Raw genomic sequence first — 23,751 nt, 5'->3', positions numbered from 1 at the left:
AATACTAATATGTATCCTTAAAATTTATAAAGTACACATTAGACAACCTACCAAAAAGTATCAGTCAAAATAAGTAGGAAATATTTCTGATTAAATTATTTATTATTTTACATTAACTGTTAATACTATGGGGTTGCATACAGTTTACAGTGTATGAAATAAAATTTAAATCTTGTAACAAGTTCGTTAATCTTTCGAAATGCCTCTCAGTATAGGGTAATGCACCTTCAATAAAATTAGCTAAAGATGGTACTTGTAGTTTTCCCGCAATTATTTCCGGCGCTAATATATTGAAAACTAATTGTGCTGCATGGTAATTCTTTGTATTTGTATTCCATTCAGAAGCAAATCTTAATAATGTTTCTTTCTGAGTGTTGTTGATTTCCATAAGTGTTTGGGATAATTTCTCAGAACCATGTTTTAGTACTTCATTAACTATCCTTAATACATGTAAGGGTCTTTCCATCCTAAGAGCTAATTTAAGTGCTTTAACCAATTTTTTATCTTGTAACAAATTCATTAGCTCTTGTTCCTGTAAAATTAATTCTTCTCTTTCCTTAGCTATTTTCTCACGCGTTTCAATGGAAACATCTTTTAAGGTGACTAATTTTGAATCAGAACCACCTGTGATCACTAAGGATTCATCCCAGTTAACAGCTAAGGACCAAACTTTTCCCTCATGATTATCCAAAGACATTTTGCACTCTGATGATTTAATATTCCACATTTTTAATAGACCATCAGCTCCACTAGATAGTATCTGTTGACCCTTACTCAAAAATTCTATTTTGAGGACTGAACTCTCATGACCCTCAAATGTTTTGAGACAGCTAAGATCAGCAATGGACCACAACTTTATGGAGCTATCAGCGGATGATGTCAACACAACTTGGTCTACTGGTGAGAATTTTACACACCAAACTCCTCTTCTATGACCTTTGAGCATACCCAATAGTATTAATTCATCAGTCCACAGTTTTGCTGTCTTATCTTGTGAGCCAGTAGCAATAATTTTATCATTAGGTGATACTGCAACACAGTTTATATCCATATTGTGGGCTAATTCAGTATGACTTGATTTGATTTTTTGGTCAACTGTGTCAAGTTCACTTGGAACATTCCACACCTTTAAGCAATTGTCTTGACTAACAGAACAGAAAAATTTGCTGGAAGTTTGTGAAGTACTAACTGAACCAACAGATGCTGTATGTCTTGTTCCCATTCCTATGCAGATAATTTCACTATTTTCACATCTCTTCCAAATCCTAACAGCATTGTCTTTTCCAGATGAAACAAACATATCTTTATCCGTGGGAAACTTAGCTAATGCAAGAACAATATCCGTATGACCCTTTACTAACTTACAATCCATATTAGCTAAACTGTAATGTTTTAAATCTCTGCTGTTTGTAGCTACCACAATGTGTGTATCTTCTTTTCCAATAAAAATAATGTCCAAAACTTCATCTGTAAATCCAATCATCTGTTTCATGCAATTAAAGTTTTCTAAATCATGAATGATAATATTATGGTCAGCTGTTACTACTGAAATCAAATTCCTTGCTTCATTAAACAATAAATGTGTAATTGCTAGTCCACCATCCTCTGATGCAGGGGACACAAGACTATTACTCTGTTCAAACATTAACCTACTCATTTGCACATTCCATACTTTTACAACACCCTTCTCACCTGCACAGGCTACATATATACCTTCTGTCTCAACTTTCTTAGTAAAATTAGGAATTTTAAAAGAAACTGGCAGAATAATCATTGTTTCAATACATTCATAAACTGGTAGAACCCGTAGAGATTTACTTTCATTTACTTTCCATAGTATAAGCACTCTGTCTCTTCCTGAACTAACCATATATTCACCATCAGATGTAAATTGTATAGAAGTAACTTTACTAAAGTGTCCTGAGTATATGTTGCATTCTTTCCCGGTTTTTATATTCCAAGATCGAATTTTTGTATCATCCGCTGCACCAAATATCATTTGTTTTGTTGGATCAGGGTGATACTTTAGCACACTAAATACTCCAAGTGCACCTTTTAGACTACTTGTACAAGTATAATGCACCAAATCCCAAAGTCTAACATTGCCATCTGAACTTCCAGATGCTATATTTGTGTCTTCAGAGTCGAAGGCAAGCTTTGCAACTGCACCTTTATGGCCAGACCTCCAAGTCTTTTGTAACTCACCCGTACTTCTATCCCACAATTTAATTAATCCACTCTTATGTGCTGTTACTACAGTTTCATTATTATGTGATAATTTAAATGTATAAATGATATCGCTTTCATCTTTATCATCTCCGGATCCTCCAATAGTGAGGGTGTTACAAAGTGTGTTTACGTCAATAACCTTAATAACATCATCACATTGACATAAAAAGTTAACACCATCCCGAGTCCAATGTATTTCACCGCCCGTGTAGAAAGCTTCAAATTCTGCTGTCTTTTCGTATCTAGAAGGAGGAATGATACGGTGAGTAAGAAAAGTTAGACTAAAAATATAGTTGTAGTAATATGGTACAATTATAAAGTGCTGATATTAACATACATTGAAATAGAAAAATTACTTATACTTACATTTCTTTGAGTGCCACTGCCATTATGCAGAGTAGTGTAATTCATTCACATAAAAACACGTTTATAAATTAAATATTACGTTACTTTTTGCAGTATTTGGATAGTTAACATACTCAGCGTTGCCAACGTCCGAAGTCAGGATTCCCCAAAACTCTAACCGAAAATCCCCAATTTTGGGGAATAAAAAATCGATAATCCCCACATATTCCCCACACGTTTTCAGACAGTGAAATAAAAGCCATATTCACACGATTTCATATAAATAAGAATTTAAATCCAAATAGGTAACTACTTTTATGTATTCGAAATTACATTTCCGCACCCGGCTTCGCTCGCGTTTTCAAAGAAAAACCAGCATAGTTCCCGTTCCTGTGGGATTTCTGGGATAAAAAGTAGCCTGTCTTATTCTGGATTTTCAGCTACCGTCATACCGAATTTTATTGTAATCGGTTCAGTAGTAGGTACTATTTCGCATTCGTAAACTTTCGCATTTATTATATTAGAAGGATAAACGTAAACTTATGTAATTACTGCTCTGCATCTGCATCTACTTTGCGGCATATTTTTTTTGCAAGTCATTTGTTGGTTCGAATTTTAAACATCACCTTTCTTCTTTATCTCTTCTCTAGTCGACATACGTGAGACCCTTAAACTAACCCTTAAATCATTAAGTAGTCTCGTTGGACAGTCTCGTCTATGGTATCAGGTATGTCACGTCAATATCTTACGTTGAGAAATAACCGTGCGCCTACTTGCATCGTCTACGTGCATTGTCTACATTCTGAGATGTTACATCATTTTCCAGAATCAGAAATTGCTGCAGCACTGATTTAAGTGATTTGATTTTTAGTTGCTGAGCTTCTGAAGGATTCACTATCGATATTCATAATGAAATAATGTGCCAGTAAAGTCGAAAAACTTTGTTGTGTTAGTAGTCAGTTCAATATAAAAGGCTAGGCAATACTTATAAAAATATGCGATAACATAACGGGGAACATTTACTTTTATTTCTTCTATTTTCAGTTCAAGAAATGTCAAATTGTCAAAATGTCTAAATTCCCCGAATTTTCCCCACACCAATGCTCTCCCCACAAATTCCCCAATCGGGCTGAAAATCCCCACAGTTTGGGGAATTCCCCACACATTGGCAACCCTGAACATACTACAACACATATGCACGTGGGTTAGTATTGAAGTTTTGATTGAAGTTCGGTAATTTATTGTTATGACATTTTAGTGACATTGACAGACTTATTTTGACACAGGAAAATGACATATAAAAAGTATATATCACAGTGCGAAATAAGTACTTAATTTAATTTATATGCTACAAAAAATTAGGCTAACGTAAAGATATTTCACGATAACAGTATTCAAAAGTAGAGTCAAAGTAAAAATGTAATTTTATCGCTTCAATCACAGCTTCAATCATCAATGCAGAGATTTCAAATGTCAAAAAGCAGCTGATTGTCACTGTAGATGTCATAGAAAACATTTAACATCCCGCTACATCATTTAATTTTTTATCAAAATATATTTATATTTTAAATGAAATAACTTATAACAATGTCATTATCAAGACTGTATAATGTTGTTACTAGATATAAAAGTACACTTGCTAAAGACCAAGTGCAACCAAGTAATTTCGAACATGTGTTTTCTTTTCCTTTCGTTGGTTACTTTGCATTATTAAATCGACTTAAAATATACCATTTCTTTGGATCATGTGCAATTATACCTAGTGCCGGTTTATTAGAATCGATGAGTGTTATACCAGAAACGACTTCCTTAGCCGCATTATATATAGGTACTTAGTATTTTTGTGCAATAACTTTGCTATTTACATACAATATATACTTAATAATTTATAATCTCTCAGGAGTAACAGGAGGTGCTGTTTTATCTTTGGCTTCCTTACCATTTAAGAATATAATTGGACACATATACATAAGTGATGACAACAACTTTGTTAAAATATCTTCAATTGATTATTTTGGACGAAGAGTAGACAGAATTATCAAATCTGAGGAATGGATCCCTTTACTGGATATGAAACCAAGAACATTAGATGCAGTCTATTTAAAACCAGAGCTAACTGATGGTACAAAGTACAAGTTGCTTATTAAGTTTGGTACTGTTAAAAATTCTAGTAAAATGGGTGAGGTTTTAGAATAGAATTTGCAAAGTTAACCTTTCAAATGTAAGAAATGCTGATAAAGTTTGAGTATATTATAATGTAGGAAATTAATATAGAACCAATATACCTGAATAAAGATAGTTGTAAATAAATTAATATGAGTATGTCTTGTTTGTTATTTTAATACCCATTATTTACAAAATACACTCACCGGCACGGAATCTTGGCCACTGCAAATTTTTGCGTAAAAAAACACTATTTCTTTTCTACTACAAAACTCAATAAAAATTTAACCAAAACTAGTTACTTTAATGTTTTAACTAACTTTTAGTAATAATTGGAAGTTTATAAGAAGTACTACTGCGTAGATATTGAATTAAACAAGAATTTACGCTTTTCCTGTGAAATTTAAATGATTTCTTAAAAAATGCACAAAAATTAGAAATAACGTTTCCATAAAAAAAAATTGAACCTTTTAATATAGGGTGTTTCCTTCTCTTGCCTTAAATACTGTTTTCATCCAGTCTGGCATACTCTAGAAGACATTTTTGATGTCCACTTGAGCTATAGTGTACCAAACGGCCCCAGTACATTTCTAAGCTCATCTAACATTGGTGCTGGGTTGGGATCGAACTTTATGTTTCTTTTAAGCATGTCCCAGATGTGTTCTATTGGATTAAGATCCGGGCTACGAGCTGGCCACTCCAATTTTTCAATAATAACCTCTTGAAGGTACTCTAATACGCATCGTACGACACGCGGACGTGCGTTATAGTGTATTAGTAGCAAATTTTCTTCACTGATAAACCTGTTATAGGGCTGAACATGTTCCTGGAGAATTTCCTCAATGTACCTGATCAAATTTAAGCCATTATCTACGATAAATAACTCTGTGCGAGCATCGGAACTTATACCTCCCCATACCATTATTGACCCTCCATGAAAAATCGCAGTTTGAGTGTGGTTATGGGTGAAAACCTCTCTTCTCGTCTCCTTTATACTGACTCTTGGCTATCAGAAGCTCGTAAAGTGCCTTAGCAGTCATCTGTGAACACCACACGAGCGCACTGGCTGTGGGTCCAGTTTTCATGTTCTCGTGAAAAACGAAGACGTGCTTCTCTGTGATGTCTGAGGGGTTCTGGACGGCGTGCTGGTCTGCAAACCTTCAAATTAACTTCCTTCATTAGTCTTCTCACCGATTGCTCACTCACATTTATTATCCTGGTGTTTTAGAGCCGGTGGCCTATCGCAAAAACTGTCAGAAAGCCATTTCTGAGTATCTCTTGTACAATAAACGGGTCTTCTCGAGCTGATGTGCACCTCACGCCTTCATTTCCTGGTCTGCACGTGTAGCTGCCAGTCTCCTGGTATCTTCTCCATGCATAGTGCATCGCTGAACGTGGTACGTACTGTACATTAGGTACTTTATGTTGCGGCAGTCATTGGTCTAACATTGTGATGGCATGAGCAGGTTGTTCAGATGTTAACGGCATTTTTTATTGTTTGTTATGATCATTGACTACAGTACAACAATAACAATATCTTAAAACGGCATAAACGATATCGAAAAAAGTTTAAAACGAACAATTCGTAACTTCGGCTTAACCGCACAAATCACAAATTTCGAGTAACTCTTAAAAAGTGGTAAAAGATTATTCTCAAACCTAATCATTTCTTACCATAAAATTAAACAAATAATATGTTAACATATCTGCATACAAAAAAATCGTGAAAAACACTTCAAACTTTTTTTATCGGCAAATTTTTAAGTGGCCAAGATTCCGTGCCGGTGAGTGTATTTATTAGAATTTATGAGTTATCTAATAACTTTAAATAATAACATTATTGATATAAAGCCTAGATATAAAACCAGAAAAAGCACTGTAAGCATTGCCTGAGACATATATAACTCATAAATAACATGATTATTATTTTTTGTATAAAGGGAAATTCGGTATAATAAAACCAATATTTTCTATGTACTCATTCTATTATCTATTGTTTCACAAGTAATCCAACATGCATGGAGAAAATGTAATGACCTTTTTCATTTTAACATAGTACATATATAGCTAATCTTTGCTGCCAATTATTTATTTATTCAATCATTAATTATTCTCACATTCAATATTTGTATGTACAAAATTACAATAGTACATTTACAATTATTTTTCATAAATATAACATTAAATTATGGCTGGTGGATAACAAAGGCTCTTAAGCATTTGTGTCTGGTAACATACAATTCAGTACATATTTTCTTATCAACAATTTACACTTAAGAGTGAAGATATTCTATTATTTGTGGGTTTGGTTAGATATGTTCCATACCAATTTGCAGGCTTACATCACTGAATCAATCATTTATATTGTACTATTTCAAAAATCTATTTACTCAAATTACATACATATGTGTTGCGTATGGACTGTGTAACATTAATAAAAACATTTTATATAGATTATAGTGGATTTCAGCAGTGGGGACATAAAGATACAATACTAGATAATGTTGAACAATAAAAAGAAACAATTATACTTAAAATGTTTTGCACTGTTTTCATAAGAAAGTTATTTGATCCAACATTAAAAATAAAGGACATTGCTTTATGTAATTGAAATGACTTACTTTATTCGTAAAAATAACAGATTCTATGCTTTAATTAAATATATGAAATATAAGTCAAGGATAGGAGAAACTATACTTTAAAAACCTCATAAAAATATATGCTTAATGAGAAAAAAATAAATATAAAATGTAAAACAAATCCCATTTATTGTAACATCTAAAAGGTAAGTATGCCATTTTTATTTAATCTATTGTCATATTTCATACACTTGCAAGTAAATATTGTATAAACAGTAATCATTACAATTAACAAAGAAAAAAAAAGATAAGGGCATAAAACAACAGCTAAATTGTTCTATTTATTATTTTTGGTGTAATTTTATTTTGTTCATAAGAAATACTACATGAATCAACTTATATTTACAGTGATTACTTATGAGGGATTTTTTAAATATACATAATTCCTATTGAAATACATAATAATGCAAGTGCTCTGTGTGTTGCAATAAAAGTAAGGAATAAATTGTCTACTTTCCCTATCAATAATAATAATTATACTACATTTAAAACAGTATAAAATAGATGTGAAATTTGAACTCTGCTTTTATTCATTAGGCAAGCTAATCTTATTTGAATACATAGTAATGTGTAAATTCTTACAATGAATTTAATTTTAAAAAGTTTGTGAAGAGTGTAATGTCAAAGGACCAAGTTAGTTTTTTTATAATAAGAATAATTTAGTCAACCCAAGCCTGCGCTGGCTGATCCGTGGTAAAGGGACTTACTCCATTCCGCTCCATGGAGTCGAGAATTTCGCACACATACGCCGATACATCTGCACGACTTTGATCAATGCCTTTAATAAATGGATGTTCTAACAAACGATTGTACTTTGGTCGCTGTGTTTCTTCTTTGATCAGGCTATAAGAAAAAAAGACATTAATTGCATAATTTGCATTAAAATATGCTGCTCTCTTAATATTGCATTTCTTTAATTTCTGTAATATTGACATGATTTAAAAGAGCAACTATGGAGTTTCTTGCCGATTCTTCTCCATAGATACTGCTTTCAGAATCGGTGGTAAATGTTAAAAATACTTATGTAATGACGATTCGAAAGTGTGACTAAATAGTAGTCCAATTGAATAAATGAATGTTTGAGTTTGAGTTTGAGTTTATATACAGAGCATGCACAAAGCCAAAAACTCACCAAGTATTAACAAAATTGATGAAATTGTTTGAAAACGAGTTGTTTTTGTTTGTAAGACGAGGTGGGTCACCCTGTACAACTTGTTGGAGCTGTTCAAAGACAGATCCCCACCGAGGGTATGGGAATGCTCCAGTGGCCACCTCCATCAGAGTGATTCCGAGCGACCAAACGTCAGATCTCACGTCATAACCGCGCGCGCGGCCGGGATCTATTCTTTCGGGCTTAAAATAATGTATAATGATAATCACAAATAATAAATTCAATATAGCTATATATATTATATATTATAGTAGAGGTTAATTTGTATTGCATTAATAGTCTTAAATTGTGTTCACTTGTCTATGAGAATTAAATAAACACATACTTTTTTTTTTTGAGAGAGAGAGAGAGAGATACTTATTGGTCCATATTCAAATACCCAATGTAAAATCGTTACTTCTGAGTGACGATTTGAATGTTATGTAAAATCGTCACTCAGAAGTGATGATTTGAATGTTATGTAAAGATGGACTAATGAGTATGTATGACCATTTTACAAATGTTAGGTTAATTTAATACTTGTTATCAATTAGATAAAAGTTATATTACTTACCGCCATGTAAGGCCTGCATCCTGCGTCACGTGTTCGCGCAATGGAATCAACCAGTTTACCTGAGATACCAAAGTCACACAACTTTATATTGCCCCTCCTATCCAATAGAATGTTTGACGGTTTTACATCCCTTTAATACAAAAAATATATAAATTAATAATCAATGAAATAACATCATAATATTATATACTTACAGTGGATTTCATTAATAACGACCTCGGTTGTAACGACCTTTCGGTTATAGCGACGTCGAACTTACGTCCCTAGAATTTGAAGCATACTTTCGTATAAATCCATTCGGCAATAGCGACTCCGGATATAACGCCTAATTCGGGTATAACGACTTGTTTTTATGAACTATTTGGGACAGATTCCTAGAAATTCATTGCGGATATTGAGACGGAGTCGGCAAAGGCGCAAAGACTCATTCATCAACTTTAACTATTAAGCTTGTATTATGTAGGAATGTAAACAAAGGATAAGAATCTTTTATTTACATTCGCAGATGGTCAAGTGATTTGTTTCTGTGTAGGATTACTTAGCACGTGCATGAAGTTAAAATTATGAATCAGTTACGTATCAATTTCATTGCATTATGTGCTATTAGCACAATAATAAAAAATATAATAAAATAGTTTGGAAAATCCAAAAGTGCACGCCTCATAATTTTTTTTTAATAATTATTTATTAATTATTATTTTTGTTTATTTAATAACAATTAAACCACATCGAATCAGACCCTGAAAAATGAAAGGGTTCTATTCCTGAGCATACTCAAGCGTAAGAGAAAAAAAAAGACTCGATTAGTAAAGTATTTCGGTCGCTATCGTGTTAACAAGAAAATCCTCCGCACATACAGACACACGGACGTCCAAGACAGAACTTTTTTAAACTGTTTTTTAACTAGTTTAAATAACAAAAATGACATCAAAAATATCATGAATGTTAAAAATAGTGTTTTTTCTTAATATGTGTGTGTATGTATTATCTTACAAGTGCAATGTATGATACATAAAGACATTTTAAGTTTGAAAAATCAGATGTTTTGCGCGAAGTGACAGTAGTACCCACCTCAACGCTTCGCTTATGAGGCGTGCAATAATAGCACATAATGCAATGTTTTGCTTATTTGGAGAAGCCAGTAATAATTTAGATGTAGAAGGAATTATGAAAATGGAATATACCTTACAGCGTGCACAAAAGTCTAAACTTAAGCAGTGCACTATAACTCGTTTTTTTAATAAAAGCCTTGTTTAATATAAATAAGTGATAAATAAATAACTACGTATGTATATATACATAATGTACGTGATTTTTTATTATTTCGGATATAGAGACCTCCGGATATAGCGACAACATTAAAGTGGTCCCTCCGCCGTCGTTATAACCGAAATCCACTGTAATTCAATAATGGTATTGTAATATAATCAATTAATTACCTGTGAATAATTTTTAATTTCTCTTTTAAATAATTTAACGCTTTAACAGTAGCTAGTGTAATTTTAGCTAATATTGTTTCTGGAATGCGTGTTTGCATCCGCTCACAGATGAATTTATAAAATTTATCTAGTGATGTATCCATAAGTTCCATGCAGATCCAACAATCACCCTAAAACACATAAAAAATACATATATTTACACAATAACTGTATGTATATTTAATAAATAGAGGGATCAAGTATTCTATAATGATAAGTATGAAAAGTAAAAAACCCCTACTTACTTCTTTAAAAAGAGCTCCATAAAACTGTACAATATAAGGACATTCATTACTCTTCATCACAACTTCGAGATCCATTAACAATTGCTTTTGCTCTTTCTCGTCCACAGTTGAGCGAATCCTTTTCACAGCCATGACTTTACTTGATCTAATAAAAAAGAAAAATTATTTTGCATAAAACATGAATGTTTTTAAACATTGTGAAATAAATGTTATATCCAATTATAGATCATTTTGAATAAGTAATATAAAACTTTGAGTGTGTCCTGAAAGATTCTGGTTATTTTATACTAAAAACATTAGAAAAGGAATCCTGTAAATTATATTCAACTAGATGTAATGCAAGCAAGACATTATGAGAGTTGTTTTATCAGAAGTAAATATTTGGAAAGCATTATATTTTACAATATAAATAGTGATCAATGAAAATAATTAACTTACTTTCTGTGGACCATTTTGTTAACTGCCCCAAATGCACCTCTGCCAATCTCACCCAGATCTTGTAGATCATCAGAAGTAAAATCATACACTTCAGTGGCAGATAGCTGAAGTTTTCCAGAGGACTGCATTGATGGGTATATTCTGCAACGGTCTCTGAAAAATTATATGATGTATTGTAGTATTAACAGAAACCATAACAACTAATAATAGGACTCGAGTCTGACTAAACATTCTGATACAATAAGTAACACATTACATAAACTATACAACAATAATGAATACATAAAAATGCTTGCTTTATCGTTAAATAAAAAAAAAACAATTACAATCATCTATTTATTATTATCGTAATGAGACGTATTGTCTTATTACCTCGTATTTTCTGGGAGGACATCCCTGATAGTTCTAGATGGTACACGAGTTCTTTGAACTGCAGTAGAAGTGAATGGCATAAATGCAGCAGTTTCTGCTGATGGCCCTCCAAGCTGGAGATTTAATATTTTTCGTTTATCAGATGGAAATAAATTCAAATCAGGCTTTGGCATAGACGGTCTGCTGGGTCCTAAAAATAATAATACATGAATATTATTAAAGCACTTTGATAATAAACATATAATATGGGTACGATTTGTAAAGTATACTTTAATATTACCTTGACTTGACGGCACATCGCCATTCTTCGACATTTTTATTCAATATACTTTACAGTTCCAATAAAATACTTATATATTCTTAGTCACAGTGTTCACTTTTAGACTCTCCATTTGAATGTTACTTAAATCAGACTGATACTTCTTTCATAAATAAACAATTAAAAATGTCTTTACATCATGCATTGCAAATTGTTAGATTCTCGTCAACACCGTATACAAAACTATATACAGGGTGTAATCGTTAAGTGTGCACAGGCGATTATTCCGTAACTATTACAGATATCAAAAAACTTTAAACTGATATCGAAAGTACTTAACCTAATGAGTAAAATGGCCATAATAAATTTTTAAAAATAATACGAGAAATATCTAAAAAATTAACTTTAAACCCTCCCATACATTTAGTATGAGATATGAATATCCCATGTACATGGGTTGATCCAAAAGTAATGATAATCAATATTAAACAAGGTCATTACAGTTAAAATAATTATGTATTTCTCTAGATAGTCTTCTAACTAGATAATATACTTCGATATTTTTTTTTCTTAACTTAGAAAAAAAAAACTTTGCCTTCATCTACAAAAACCCCTCAAAATCGGCCATCACTTCGCTGTCGTCTTAAAATTTCTTGTATCGACGGTGTCTCTTGTGCCGAGGTAAGAGATAGAATTAACTAGGAGCTAGATCTTACAAACAGGGTGGGTGTTCAAGCATTTTCAATGCCGATTTTTGATTGGCAGCCATCGCAACTGACGCTTTGTGATCTGGTGCGTTGTCTTGGTGAACCAACATTCAAGACTGAAGTTTGCCATGTCTCTTTTTCTTACTAACCTACCCGCAATCTTTTAATTTGGTCTGTGTAGTAAGAGCCCTGTGTAGTAGTGGCTACCTTCTTAAAATATTCCACATTTCTTCAGCGTCCCAAAAAACTACGGCTTTAATCTATCCCACTAATTTTCACTTTGAAAATCTTCACCGTCACTTTGGAAGCTCGCATCCAGGCCATTGATTGTTTCTTGGTTTCAGCATAAACATGGTGAACCCAGGTAACGCCCATGGTCACAAATCGTGACAAAAAATTATCCTGATCTCATTAAAAATTTAGAAATTCAAATTTTTAAAAAAAATTTAGAAACATTCTGGCTCGCACTGTTCACATTAAAATTAATGTTAATACTTGGAAACGTGGCCTGTAGATATAATTTTTTTGTGATAACTTAGTGATTACATGAGCAAGCATAAAACATTTATTTTATATTTTTATGTGCACAGGAAATACCCAATTATCATTACTTTTGGATCAACCTATACATTTAATATGAAAGATTTTAGCTTTTTTTTTGTTTTTTTGGTTTTCTGCTTTAATTACTTCGCAAATTTGGAGGGAAGTTCATTGAGAAACTGTAAATAGACCTCCTCATTGTATTGCACAATAAGGACGTCACTTCGAAAATCTACTATGAATACAAAATGTATGGGAAATAAATTGTATGGGAGCGTTTAATGTAACATTTTTGGTTATTTCTCGTTTTATTTTTAAAAATTTATTATGGCCATTTTACTCATTAGGTTAAGTACTTTCGATATCAGTTTAAAGTTTTTTGATATCTGGCATAGTTACGGAATAATCGCTTGTGCACACTTAACGATTACACCCTGTATATTTATGTACCTACATCTATATTCTATAGACTATCACAAAGAAAAAGTCAAAAATCCAAAAATCTTTTGAGTCTATGGTCACTTTAATTTTGTCTCATCGTGAATGGGCAAAATAATAAAATCCGGCGAATTGCGAGACGGACTCGCGCACGAAGGGTTTCGTACTATGGTGACCCCCCTTAATATATACCTATATTTTTTTTTAATAATTAAATTAACCCTTAATTATTATATCGTGCGGAGGTAATGTTATATTATTTTAAAGTTAATTTCTACGTCTCATGATTGATAATAGTAGATGTATAACAAATTCTGACCAACCTACGAGATTTTGTTTTTTCAAGCTAGGCGGTTAACGATCACGCGAATATTATGTTAGCAGTATATTCGCTATTCCTTTGAGTAGGTATCGTCGTGTAGATATTCATGCAAACTGTGCATGCAAATGTTCATGTTATAACTTTTTGTGACTTTTTCAGACGTAAGGGCGTATTCAGAAAGAAAGCTTGAAACTTATAAGCGCTTATAAGCGCTTATCGGCGCTTATAAGCGCTGGTAACCCGCGCAGGAAAATATATGAACATGCGCTTATAAGCGCTGATCGGCGCCGACAAGTTCCAACAAGTTTCAACAAACTTGTCGGCGCCGATCAGCGCTTATAAGCGCATGTTCATATATTTTCCTGCGCGGGTTACTAGCGCTTAAAAGCACCGATAAGCGCTTATAAGTTTCAAGCTTTCTTTCTGAATACGCCCTTACACGTTACAAGGACGTTACGAAGAATGAACGGGAAGACGAATGTGTGAACATTCACACATGTCGATGTAGCTACGAGTGTCGACTGTCGACTCCTTAGACTATATACTTATTACAGAGTCGACTCGTACCTATACGGATGTTTTGTTGAATATAATGTCGTCGAGCACAGCACAAGAGCACAGAGCAACATATACCGTCACGCGTCGTGGTCGTCCAGTGAGGAGGCGAATAGCGAACAAGTATAGTAGAGCTAGCGCGCACGAGCAACTTTGTCTCCGCAACTATTTTGTCTCACCCACCTATGGGCTATTAATTAGTATGAAAGTGCGCGCACGTAGCGACGCAACTCCCCATACAAATTGATGGGAGAGACAAAATAGTTGCGGAGACAAAGTTGCTCGTGCTCGCTGGCTCTACGAGAATATACGCTACACGTACATTGTATGGTATGAATATTTGAACTCTAAGGGCGTATTCAGAAAGAAAGCTTGAAACTTATAAGCGCTTATCGGCGCTTGTCATGTTCATATATTTTCCTGTCAGTGCTGGTATCCCGCGCAGGAAAATATATGAACATGACAAGCGCCGATAAGCGCTTATAAGTTTCAAGCTTTCTTTCTGAATACGCCCTTATGAGTCTACAAAGCGTTAAATTGGCATAATATGTTGTAGAATATTTTTTTAATTCTTTATATAAATCCTCAATAGCCCGGTTTACACGCACGCTCTTTCGCGCGCGATTCGGCTTTCACGTGGGAAAGAGCGAGCATTTAAACGATGACAGAGAGAACGAGATTGCGCGTCCACTCCGCACACACTCCAACGCGCCACGCTTTACTTCGATCAATCGCGCGCGATTATCGTTTACACGCACAATCTTTCCTCTTTCCTCAGCGCGCGTGCTTTCCCGCGTTCAATCCCGCGCACTCAATCACGCGGTAAAGAGTGTGCGTGTAAACCGGGCTATTTGCATCATTTTCAAAATGAACAGGATATAATGATATAATATTCTGTTGTCGCCACTGTCTCTATACAAACAAAATATAATAAATAAGGAATCGTTTGCTCACTTGTAAATTAGATGGATGACCAATTTTTTTTGCAGTTGCTATTTAGCTTATAAACTTACTATTCGAAATTTGAATGAAAAAACTTCATAGGTATATTAATAGGTTTAATATAAAGTATAAACATAATATAATTTACTAAAATATGATGTACAGAGGAATAATATGTAAGTAAATAACACATGTCTAGCAATTTTGTACTTTAACACTATCCATCCTTTTTATGTTTCTTTGATAATCTTGTATTTTGTTCTGTGTGTTTAGTATCTGAATCCACTATTTTGCTTTGCCGTTTAACTTTATTTTTACTGGGGATATTTATTTCAGTATCATTATAATTATGTTGTCCATTAGGTGAATTGCTCTTTACAGGACTATTAGAATTGATCTTCTTTGTTGAACTGCTTGGTAAACCATCACCCATATGCTTTTGGGCCGGCTTTGTTTTATCAAAGTTCACATAAGTGACATCCAGTGCTTTCATATTCTTAGGATCAAGTGTCTCCTCATCACCAGAGGCCTCTAATTTTAACCACCTAGAAATAAAATAAAATTGATTAAATTAAAATTATAAGCCAAAAGTGATAGGAATAAAAAAATGTTGTGTGGTTTTATGAAACCACGGTAAAAGTGAAACTGTTCGAACGGTTCCGAACACTGCTTTGTGTAGCGCATGTCGCGTGACGGTCGGCAGCCGAGTAGGTATACCTACTCGGCAGCCGCGATACACGCGACATGCGCCACACAGACCAAAAAGTTTGAGGCGATGTAATAAAAGTTTCACTTTAATAAATGAGTCATATAAACATGAATTAAATAATTGAAATTGGGTAGTACTGAGACTTTACATGTAAGTGTTAAGGGGCTAATACATTAGCTAACTTAAGTGGTCATCCAGCAAATGCTTGGTTATTGTACCTTTCATCCAATTGTCCTCTGATGTATGGTAATGCACCATACAGGTCTAGTGCTGCTATTTGGAAAACCACTTGTTGTCCTTCCTCTATGTTTGAGCCTATCCAGTCACTGCCTGGTTCATCAGTAGGTCTTGGTATAACAACATTGAATACTCTGCAATATATGTAAAATGAATCAAGAAACATTTAACAAAATTATGTGTATTTATTGTTTTTTTTATTATATAGCAAGTAAGTTCAATAAAGTTATATAATATACCTACAATCCATATTATATTGTCATTGATATTAATAAATGCTAAAGAATCTGAACAATAAAACTAAAGAAAAAAGTTATTGCAATATGCAGGGAAAAATTTGACATATTACAATATAAAATTAGACATTTGTACCTGTGTACGAGGATAGCTAAATGTGTAAAGCTCTTTTTGTTTACTACCCCCTTCAGTGTAGCTCCAACATGAGGACAAAATATGAAGTAATCAGCTTGAATTTGATAGTGTATGTCTGAATTGTCGTTTTTTATTGCTCCAACGTTTTGTAAAATTCGTAAATTCTTATAACTTAACAGTATTCCATTAAATCTGAAATAATAAACAAGATATAAATTTAGACATGGCATATTAGCTCCATTTTTGATTACGTTAAATGTTATGGATAAAATGTTGAAATATAATTGTAAACAGCACTCACTCCTTATCGAATTTTCCTATCTTATAATCAAGTGAATTCTTCACGGACTCCTTTAAATTACCCAAACACCATGGTTGTAGTGCTATATTTTGGGTAACTTTTTTTTCAATGATGCACGAATCCTTATCATTTGCTAATTTTCTAAGCTCTTTGAGATCAAATTTGATTATTGTGGACATCTTCACATTGGTATAAAAAATTTATATTTCAATCATTTTGCAAATAAAATTACAACAAAATAACGCATTCCAAAACATGCTTCAATTTTGACAACGACAAATGACAATCGACATGAATGCTTAATGTTTTTTTTTGTTTATGTTTTATAACTTGCCAGTTTTTAAGACATATTAGATAATATTACATTTGACTAGGTACACCATAATCATACATTATTTATCACTTTATATATCATTGTTTTATTGAATAGACGAATATATCGAATATTGTCGGGCGTATTTATTTTATTCTCATAAAATTATGTTCAAAATCTATATATGTATTCTTGGCTTTATGTCATTAATCTATTGTCATTTTCATTTGTCATTGTCAATTATTCATAAAAACAAAAAACAAAATTCCTGGGTCCTACGCAGGGGTAGGACCGTAGACAGAGCTGTCTACGGGTAGGACAGTTCCATACAATGACAGATTTGGAGTTTTTATTTTCAAAATGCGCCATCTCTTATCGGTATCCAAAACAATTAGTTGCTTTATACGATCACAGATGGCAGAACAATCGATAAGAAATAATTTATTACAAAACAAAAAAGACAAAGAACATTTATTTAAATATCTAATTATTTAATTGAACTTGTATGTATTATAAATATTTTTAAATTTTGATTCAGACTCAGATTATCCAGAAGTTAAACCTGTGTAATCAAAACGAAGCGACGAAATTTGTAATCTTATTAGTTCTCAGAACTTTCACCGGGGGCGCTTTGAATCGGCACAGCATTCACAGCAAATAGCTGTCATTTTCATGTCATTTTGTATGGGATAGCTCATTCCTCTGAGAAGTAATATAGGTATATTGGAAATAGAGAGCCGTCTTGGTTCTTTTTTATGCCGACCTCTAATGTCAAGTCAATCACTAGTGCCATCTGTTAATGCCATCCAAAAATAATGTATCTATATAGATAACAGCTGCTACTGTTTAAATATCTAGCTGAACCTTTACACCAGTAGCAAAGATTAAAAGCTAGATATTTAACAGTAGATACTACAAAGTAAAGAGGTTTCGTATATTAAACAACATACGAAACCTCTCTATTTGTAGTATTTACTGTTAAATATCTAGCATAACCATTGCTACTGGTGTAAAGGTTCAGCTAGATATTTAAACAGTAGCCGTTCTTAGCAAGAAATAATTTTAGGTGATGAAAAAAAACAAGTTCGATATTTTATTTATTACATTTATTAAATTTATTATGCTTCACATAATATGCTTGTGCTGCCAGTTTGATTTCATCCTCACCATCATATTTGATTTTGCCTGATAATATCCTATTGATTGTACGGCACCAACTATATATTAAAACATTAGCTACCGTGTTATTAAAATATTTTTTTAATTGATCTTCATGATAATTCTTCTTACGCCTTTAATCAGATGGGGAACATCAAACAACGGAACTATTTTTTTTTTTTTTTTTTTTACTTAAGACTACTATTATTATTACCTTAGATTACAAAATAAAATACAGATGGAGCATGTCAATCATTCATCGCCCTTGTCAAAGAAAATACGAAATCAAAAACGAATACGTTCCTCCGCTAGTGCTATAGCGATTCTAGTGTCATGCAATACGTCAAAAGGGGTTTGATATTTTAGTAAAAAAATGCTGTCTTGTGATATTAAAACGCTGTAAAACTTGTTCCCGAAAACAAACAAAAAGATAAAACATCGTTTTACAGATTTTCTGTAGATTATTTGGCTTATTTAATTTTGTATACAAATAATAATTTTACAAATACGAAGGAATTCAAAACTTCAACGTATGCTGCCAGTATTTTGAAAATGAATTTGCCATTTTTAGGGGTAAAATGGTTAAAAGATATTCGGGGTAGTGCTGTTGGATTTTTCGAGCGTGAATGTGATTATTTGTATAGTACAATAAAAGTTCATGGTCATTATTAGATTATTTTAAAAAGCATTATACATTTTTTTGTTACTTTTATAAAAAGCGTCGTTTTCGCTTGCGATTTAATTCATGTGAACACATGATGGATATGATGAAAATAAAATGTCCCGCATTCTCGACTAAAAACTACCGCTATTCGCATTCATATGTTTTAAATGAAAAATAAAAACTTTTTTAATGTAATTTATTTAATAAATTTAATGTAATTTATTTAATAAAAATTGAATAAAATTATTTTGTCCATGTATAACTTTAGTAGATACTAGATAGGTGATAAAATAATTTTTACAATAATATAAAATAATATCAAAAACCCGAATTTATATTAAAATAAAAATTAAAACATGACTGCTAATAATTTATGTAGCCTACGTCACTACCACCACAGCTACCTTCATAATTCAGATGATTGCAATGACACCTCACAAGTCACAACTCAAAATCGATCCAACAGTTTATACTGCAGGGCGTGTCAAAGAAATTTTATACATACATACCTACACTCGAAAAACATAACCCTCTTTCTTCCGTAGTCGGGCAAAAATTTGGGAAATTTTTCATTATCTGGTAACATAACACGCACACAGAAGCACCGTGTACGTACAGTGCAACGGCGAAATGACAGCACACATAGCTTTATGGAAATGACGATAAATTATTCGGTTTAGTTCGGCAACGCTCCATCTGTCTTTTATTTTGTAATCTAAGATTATTACTATTTGTTTGCCACTGAAGCGTCTTATTCACGGTCAATCCCCGACGTACGTCGGCTCAAGGCCGCGGTGCTGGATGTATCCTACTGACGATCGTGCGCGCATCAAGCATGGCAAGGGTTGCCAACTTTTATTTGAAGAAATAGAGTATATCTGATTTTAAAGGAGGTAAATAAAGAGTAAATAAATATTTTAAAAAATGTATTTATTTGTACTTTTTGCAGTAACTAAGAATTTTTCATTATTTTTAAATGAATTATATGAATCCAAACATTCCAAATCTAAATTTATATATTTCAAGAGCTCATTTTTAATTAATTTTTAATGAAGCTCTGTTTTTCTCTTCCCGCCACTTCACATTCATGACCGAAAAGACTCTTTCAGTAAATATTAAAGTGGCGGGAACAGAGAGTATATAGCTAATCATTTTTTTTAAACAAACAAATTCGTCAAGATATTTTTTTTAAATAAATTGCCATTTTTCTGCAGTGGACTTTTGCATAAAATCTGTGTTATTCAACAATTCGCCTTGGAGTTCTTTTAAAATAATAACTTCTGAATATAAACTGTCCATGTGTACAAGGTTGATCCAAAAGTAATGATAATTGGGATTTCCTGTGTACATGAAAATCAAAAATAACCGTTTCTTGCTTGCTCATGTACTCACTAAGTTATCACAAAAAAATCATATCAACAGGCCACGTTTCCAAGTATTTACATTAATTTCTGTTGGCAACACTAATCTGCTGTACGTCCGCGCTATTCACTGTCCATCTGCACGACGTTCGCGGTGGTGGGGGTGCTTGCTGGATGAAAAGTTGGTCGTGGTCGTGCACATCCAGCAAGATAATAATAATAATTATTGACGTACGTCAACGCTATTCACTGTCGTTTTGCGTCGTGCATCGTGTATGACCTTGGCGGGACGTACGTCAAGATGGACCGTAAATAAGACGCTTAAACTTCTATTATACTGTGTCGCCACTCTTTGTTTTGTTGGAAGTATTTTCGTTTTGTTTCTTCAATCATTCATTGATTGCAGCTACATTTGTGGCGCTTTGGTCACAAACTGCACACAAAACATTTAAACCTGTCCTCTGAACATACCTGATAATATTCAGGGTTATTTCCTTTAAATTACTTTTCTTTAAACAACTGGTAAAGTAATATGCCACTGGCTGTTTAAAATTTTTTCTAATACCCTTGACCATGTATACTAGGACATGATCAGCAAAGGTTTTGCTGCCCCAAGCAAAACCTTTTAGTTTGTCTTTGGCCGCGTCGTATTGGATTTGGGGTGTTATCGACATCTCGTCGAATATTAGACAGCATAGTCGATCTTGGGGAGACAAGGCTTTCACTGTTTCCTTCATTTTTAAAAATACTGCTTTGTTCATTCCACTTTCTATCTCCACTTTTGCCAGTAATCTTTTCAAGGCTTTTGCCGAGGGTAAACAAAAATATGAAGCTAGCAATGTATAGCACTTAGGGCTTCTTTTATACATTGAAAGTGATAATACTTTCTCCTTCAATGTAAATCTTCTCCCTTTCGATTTTTTGTAGCTTTCCCTACATTGCAATTTAGTAAAAATTTTGGCAGCAAGTGTCATATTTGCTGTCACTTTAAAAAAAAACAATCATATTCCTGAATTCTTTTCGGCATTTTAATCAAATTTGTCATACTGCCATCTGCAGGATACTTGAGTAAATATAAATTGCTTAGTAATTTCGGATGGTGTCGTTAGACAGTGCTATTTTCAATTCAGTGGATGATTTGACAGCTTGTTTTAAGTGTCCCCCCGCTGGCCAGTCCAGTCCAGTAACCAGTTGCAGTCCAGCGTATAGTTATAGAGGTCAGTGGATTTAATACATTAAAATATTATTAATCAGATTTATAATAATATCTTTCAAATAAACATGAATACGGTTAAAAGAATTGGATTGATGCATAAACAATTTACACAGCAGTTGCCTCGAGTGTGAGTATGAATACTTATTATTTTGTTAGGTTATATTATTATACCGACCTTCTTTCAATCGTCTTAAATGAGAAAGGTTTATAAGTTTAACATAGAAAAATAATTGATTAATGATTATTAAAATGATACAATCATATTTTTCAGGTCACCAATATTAATGCAAAATCGTTTCTACTCAAGACCTACAAGTTTCCCAGACTATTTTCAAAATCCAATTTTTAGAAAGGAAGACCAAGCACGCCTTATTGAAAATAATGAACTTAGCAAAATAGCAGCCATACCTGTGAAGCCACCAAGTGTGGCTGAGACTTCCTCTGTGTATTTTGATCCATTGGTTAAGTGAGTGATCTAGCAGTTTATCTTTATACTAGATATATACATATTTCATTATTTTGGTAATGTTCTGAACATCTATCCATTCTAAGTTCACTGTTTAGAGCGGCTCGAGCAATTAACGGCTGAGCGACGTACATGGACTGCTCGAGCAGTCGGTCGTTGACTGCTCAATCTGTCGCTACAAACCGCGCAGTTGACGGCTTGAAGCGGTCGCGATGGCTCGAGCAGTCTGTGTACGGCAGTGAATGAATGTTCATAGTTCACCGTGCTGTCTGGTGTGGCTTCAAGCAATCGGTCTCAACTGCTTGAAGCGGTCTGTGTACGGCCACCCATAGAGTAGAGAATTTATAATAAATTCCAAGTTTTTAGACAACTTATTTTTTAAAACGATATCTTAAATTAAATCATCACTACAATCATTATAATTAATTTCCTTCAATTTTTATTTCAGTAAAGTAATTAATCATGTCATGAAAATGGGCAATAAGCAATTAGCTAGAACCCTTGTTGAGAAGTCATTTGAAAATATAAAAAGGATACAGATTGAAAGGTACCATCTAGCAAAAACGCCTGAAGAAAAGGCTAAAATAGTATTGGATCCTAAAGAAATACTTCATAGTGCAATTGAAAATTCCAAACCATTACTTCAATTGCTCCCTATTAAAAGGGGTGGTATTACTTACCAGGTAATAAACATGTATTTTTCTTTATGATTCCATTATAACTATTATTTCTCAAACACATTTTATATTCGTTAAATGCTGAAATGAACAATTTTTTAACATCTTATTTTTATTATTTATAATTCTTTCTAGGTGCCTGGCCCAATAACAGAGAAGAGGTCTTTGTTCCTGGCCATCAAATGGTTGTTAGAAGCTACAAATGACAAAGAAAGGACAATTCACTTTCCGGAACAGTTTGCATGGGAGTTATTAGATGCCGCGAATAATTTCGGCAAAGTGGTTAAAAGAAAACAAGATCTACACAGGCTGTGTGAGGCAAACAGAGCTTACGCTCATTATAGATGGCAATAGTTTATTAATAGTATATAATATTATAGGTTTATAAAGTTGTAGTAAGACTTGTATATTAAAATAAATTATGATAATAGTATGTATATTTTTTATATTTACAACTTGTTATAGTATGATTCCCCATATTTTGTGCAATTAATGTGCATACCCTATTTAATATTTTGTAATCTATCAACACATTCTATTTTTAGTTTAATGATATGATGATTATTTTTTAACAAAAAAGTAAGCCTATAATTTGTTAGAACTAGACAAAAATTAAATGGGACTTACCTTAACCTTTCAAATAAAAAAAGAATCATCAAAATCAGTTCACTCAGTCGATAGATCTAAGGTAACCAAAAACTACAGTTGAATTGAGAACAACCTCTTTTTTTGAAGTTGGTTGAAAATAACCTTTAAAGCTAATCAAGCTTATTGATATTACTTTAGGGTGTAATCACAAACACTACCAAAAGCAATAAATGCTAACAGCCCTAGGTCAATATTCAGCAAAGTAATTTCAACCTTATTTGTATGAGCTAAAG

General features: G+C 33.0%; 5 protein-coding genes across 5 annotated transcripts; 2 read left to right on the top strand and 3 right to left on the bottom strand.

Moving 5' to 3' along the window:
- Nucleotides 1-82: 82 nt before the first annotated feature.
- On the bottom strand, nucleotides 83-2,709 carry LOC149906512 (transducin beta-like protein 3). Its single transcript, XM_090104627.1, has 2 exons — nucleotides 2,596-2,709; nucleotides 83-2,471 (listed from the first exon to the last, which is right to left on the bottom strand). Exons 1-2 carry the CDS (start codon nucleotides 2,616-2,618, stop codon nucleotides 113-115), a joined length of 2,382 nt encoding a protein of 793 aa, XP_089960753.1. The 5' UTR covers nucleotides 2,619-2,709; the 3' UTR covers nucleotides 83-112.
- A 1,205-nt stretch (nucleotides 2,710-3,914) lies between these two features.
- On the top strand, nucleotides 3,915-4,896 carry LOC149906511 (transmembrane protein 186). The gene is made up of 2 exons (XM_090104711.1): nucleotides 3,915-4,402; nucleotides 4,475-4,896. The coding sequence occupies exons 1-2, from the start codon at nucleotides 4,162-4,164 to the stop codon at nucleotides 4,768-4,770; spliced, it is 537 nt and encodes a 178-aa protein (XP_089960837.1). The 5' UTR covers nucleotides 3,915-4,161; the 3' UTR covers nucleotides 4,771-4,896.
- A 1,807-nt stretch (nucleotides 4,897-6,703) lies between these two features.
- LOC149906510 (dual specificity mitogen-activated protein kinase kinase 4-like) lies at nucleotides 6,704-12,136 on the bottom strand. The gene is made up of 8 exons (XM_090104625.1): nucleotides 11,914-12,136; nucleotides 11,634-11,823; nucleotides 11,262-11,414; nucleotides 10,824-10,968; nucleotides 10,540-10,709; nucleotides 9,101-9,230; nucleotides 8,509-8,729; nucleotides 6,704-8,219 (listed from the first exon to the last, which is right to left on the bottom strand). The coding sequence occupies exons 1-8, from the start codon at nucleotides 11,945-11,947 to the stop codon at nucleotides 8,036-8,038; spliced, it is 1,227 nt and encodes a 408-aa protein (XP_089960751.1). The 5' UTR covers nucleotides 11,948-12,136; the 3' UTR covers nucleotides 6,704-8,035.
- Nucleotides 12,137-15,495: 3,359 nt separating this feature from the next.
- On the bottom strand, nucleotides 15,496-17,307 carry Polr1F (RNA polymerase I subunit F). Its single transcript, XM_090104471.1, has 4 exons — nucleotides 17,016-17,307; nucleotides 16,715-16,906; nucleotides 16,324-16,476; nucleotides 15,496-15,941 (listed from the first exon to the last, which is right to left on the bottom strand). The coding sequence occupies exons 1-4, from the start codon at nucleotides 17,192-17,194 to the stop codon at nucleotides 15,614-15,616; spliced, it is 852 nt and encodes a 283-aa protein (XP_089960597.1). The 5' UTR covers nucleotides 17,195-17,307; the 3' UTR covers nucleotides 15,496-15,613.
- A 4,404-nt stretch (nucleotides 17,308-21,711) lies between these two features.
- On the top strand, nucleotides 21,712-23,303 carry mRpS7 (mitochondrial ribosomal protein S7). The gene is made up of 4 exons (XM_090104549.1): nucleotides 21,712-21,854; nucleotides 21,999-22,193; nucleotides 22,642-22,876; nucleotides 23,006-23,303. Exons 1-4 carry the CDS (start codon nucleotides 21,793-21,795, stop codon nucleotides 23,222-23,224), a joined length of 711 nt encoding a protein of 236 aa, XP_089960675.1. The 5' UTR covers nucleotides 21,712-21,792; the 3' UTR covers nucleotides 23,225-23,303.
- Nucleotides 23,304-23,751: the final 448 nt, after the last annotated feature.

Source organism: Colias eurytheme, chromosome 8, assembly GCF_061535395.1.
Source record: "Colias eurytheme isolate Ceu_HAF_F1 chromosome 8, ilColEury1 Martin Lab GWU primary, whole genome shotgun sequence".
NCBI lineage: Eukaryota > Metazoa > Arthropoda > Insecta > Lepidoptera > Pieridae > Colias > Colias eurytheme.
The sequence above is the reverse complement of the archived record's forward strand: the minus strand, read 5'-3'. Positions and strand labels throughout refer to the sequence as shown.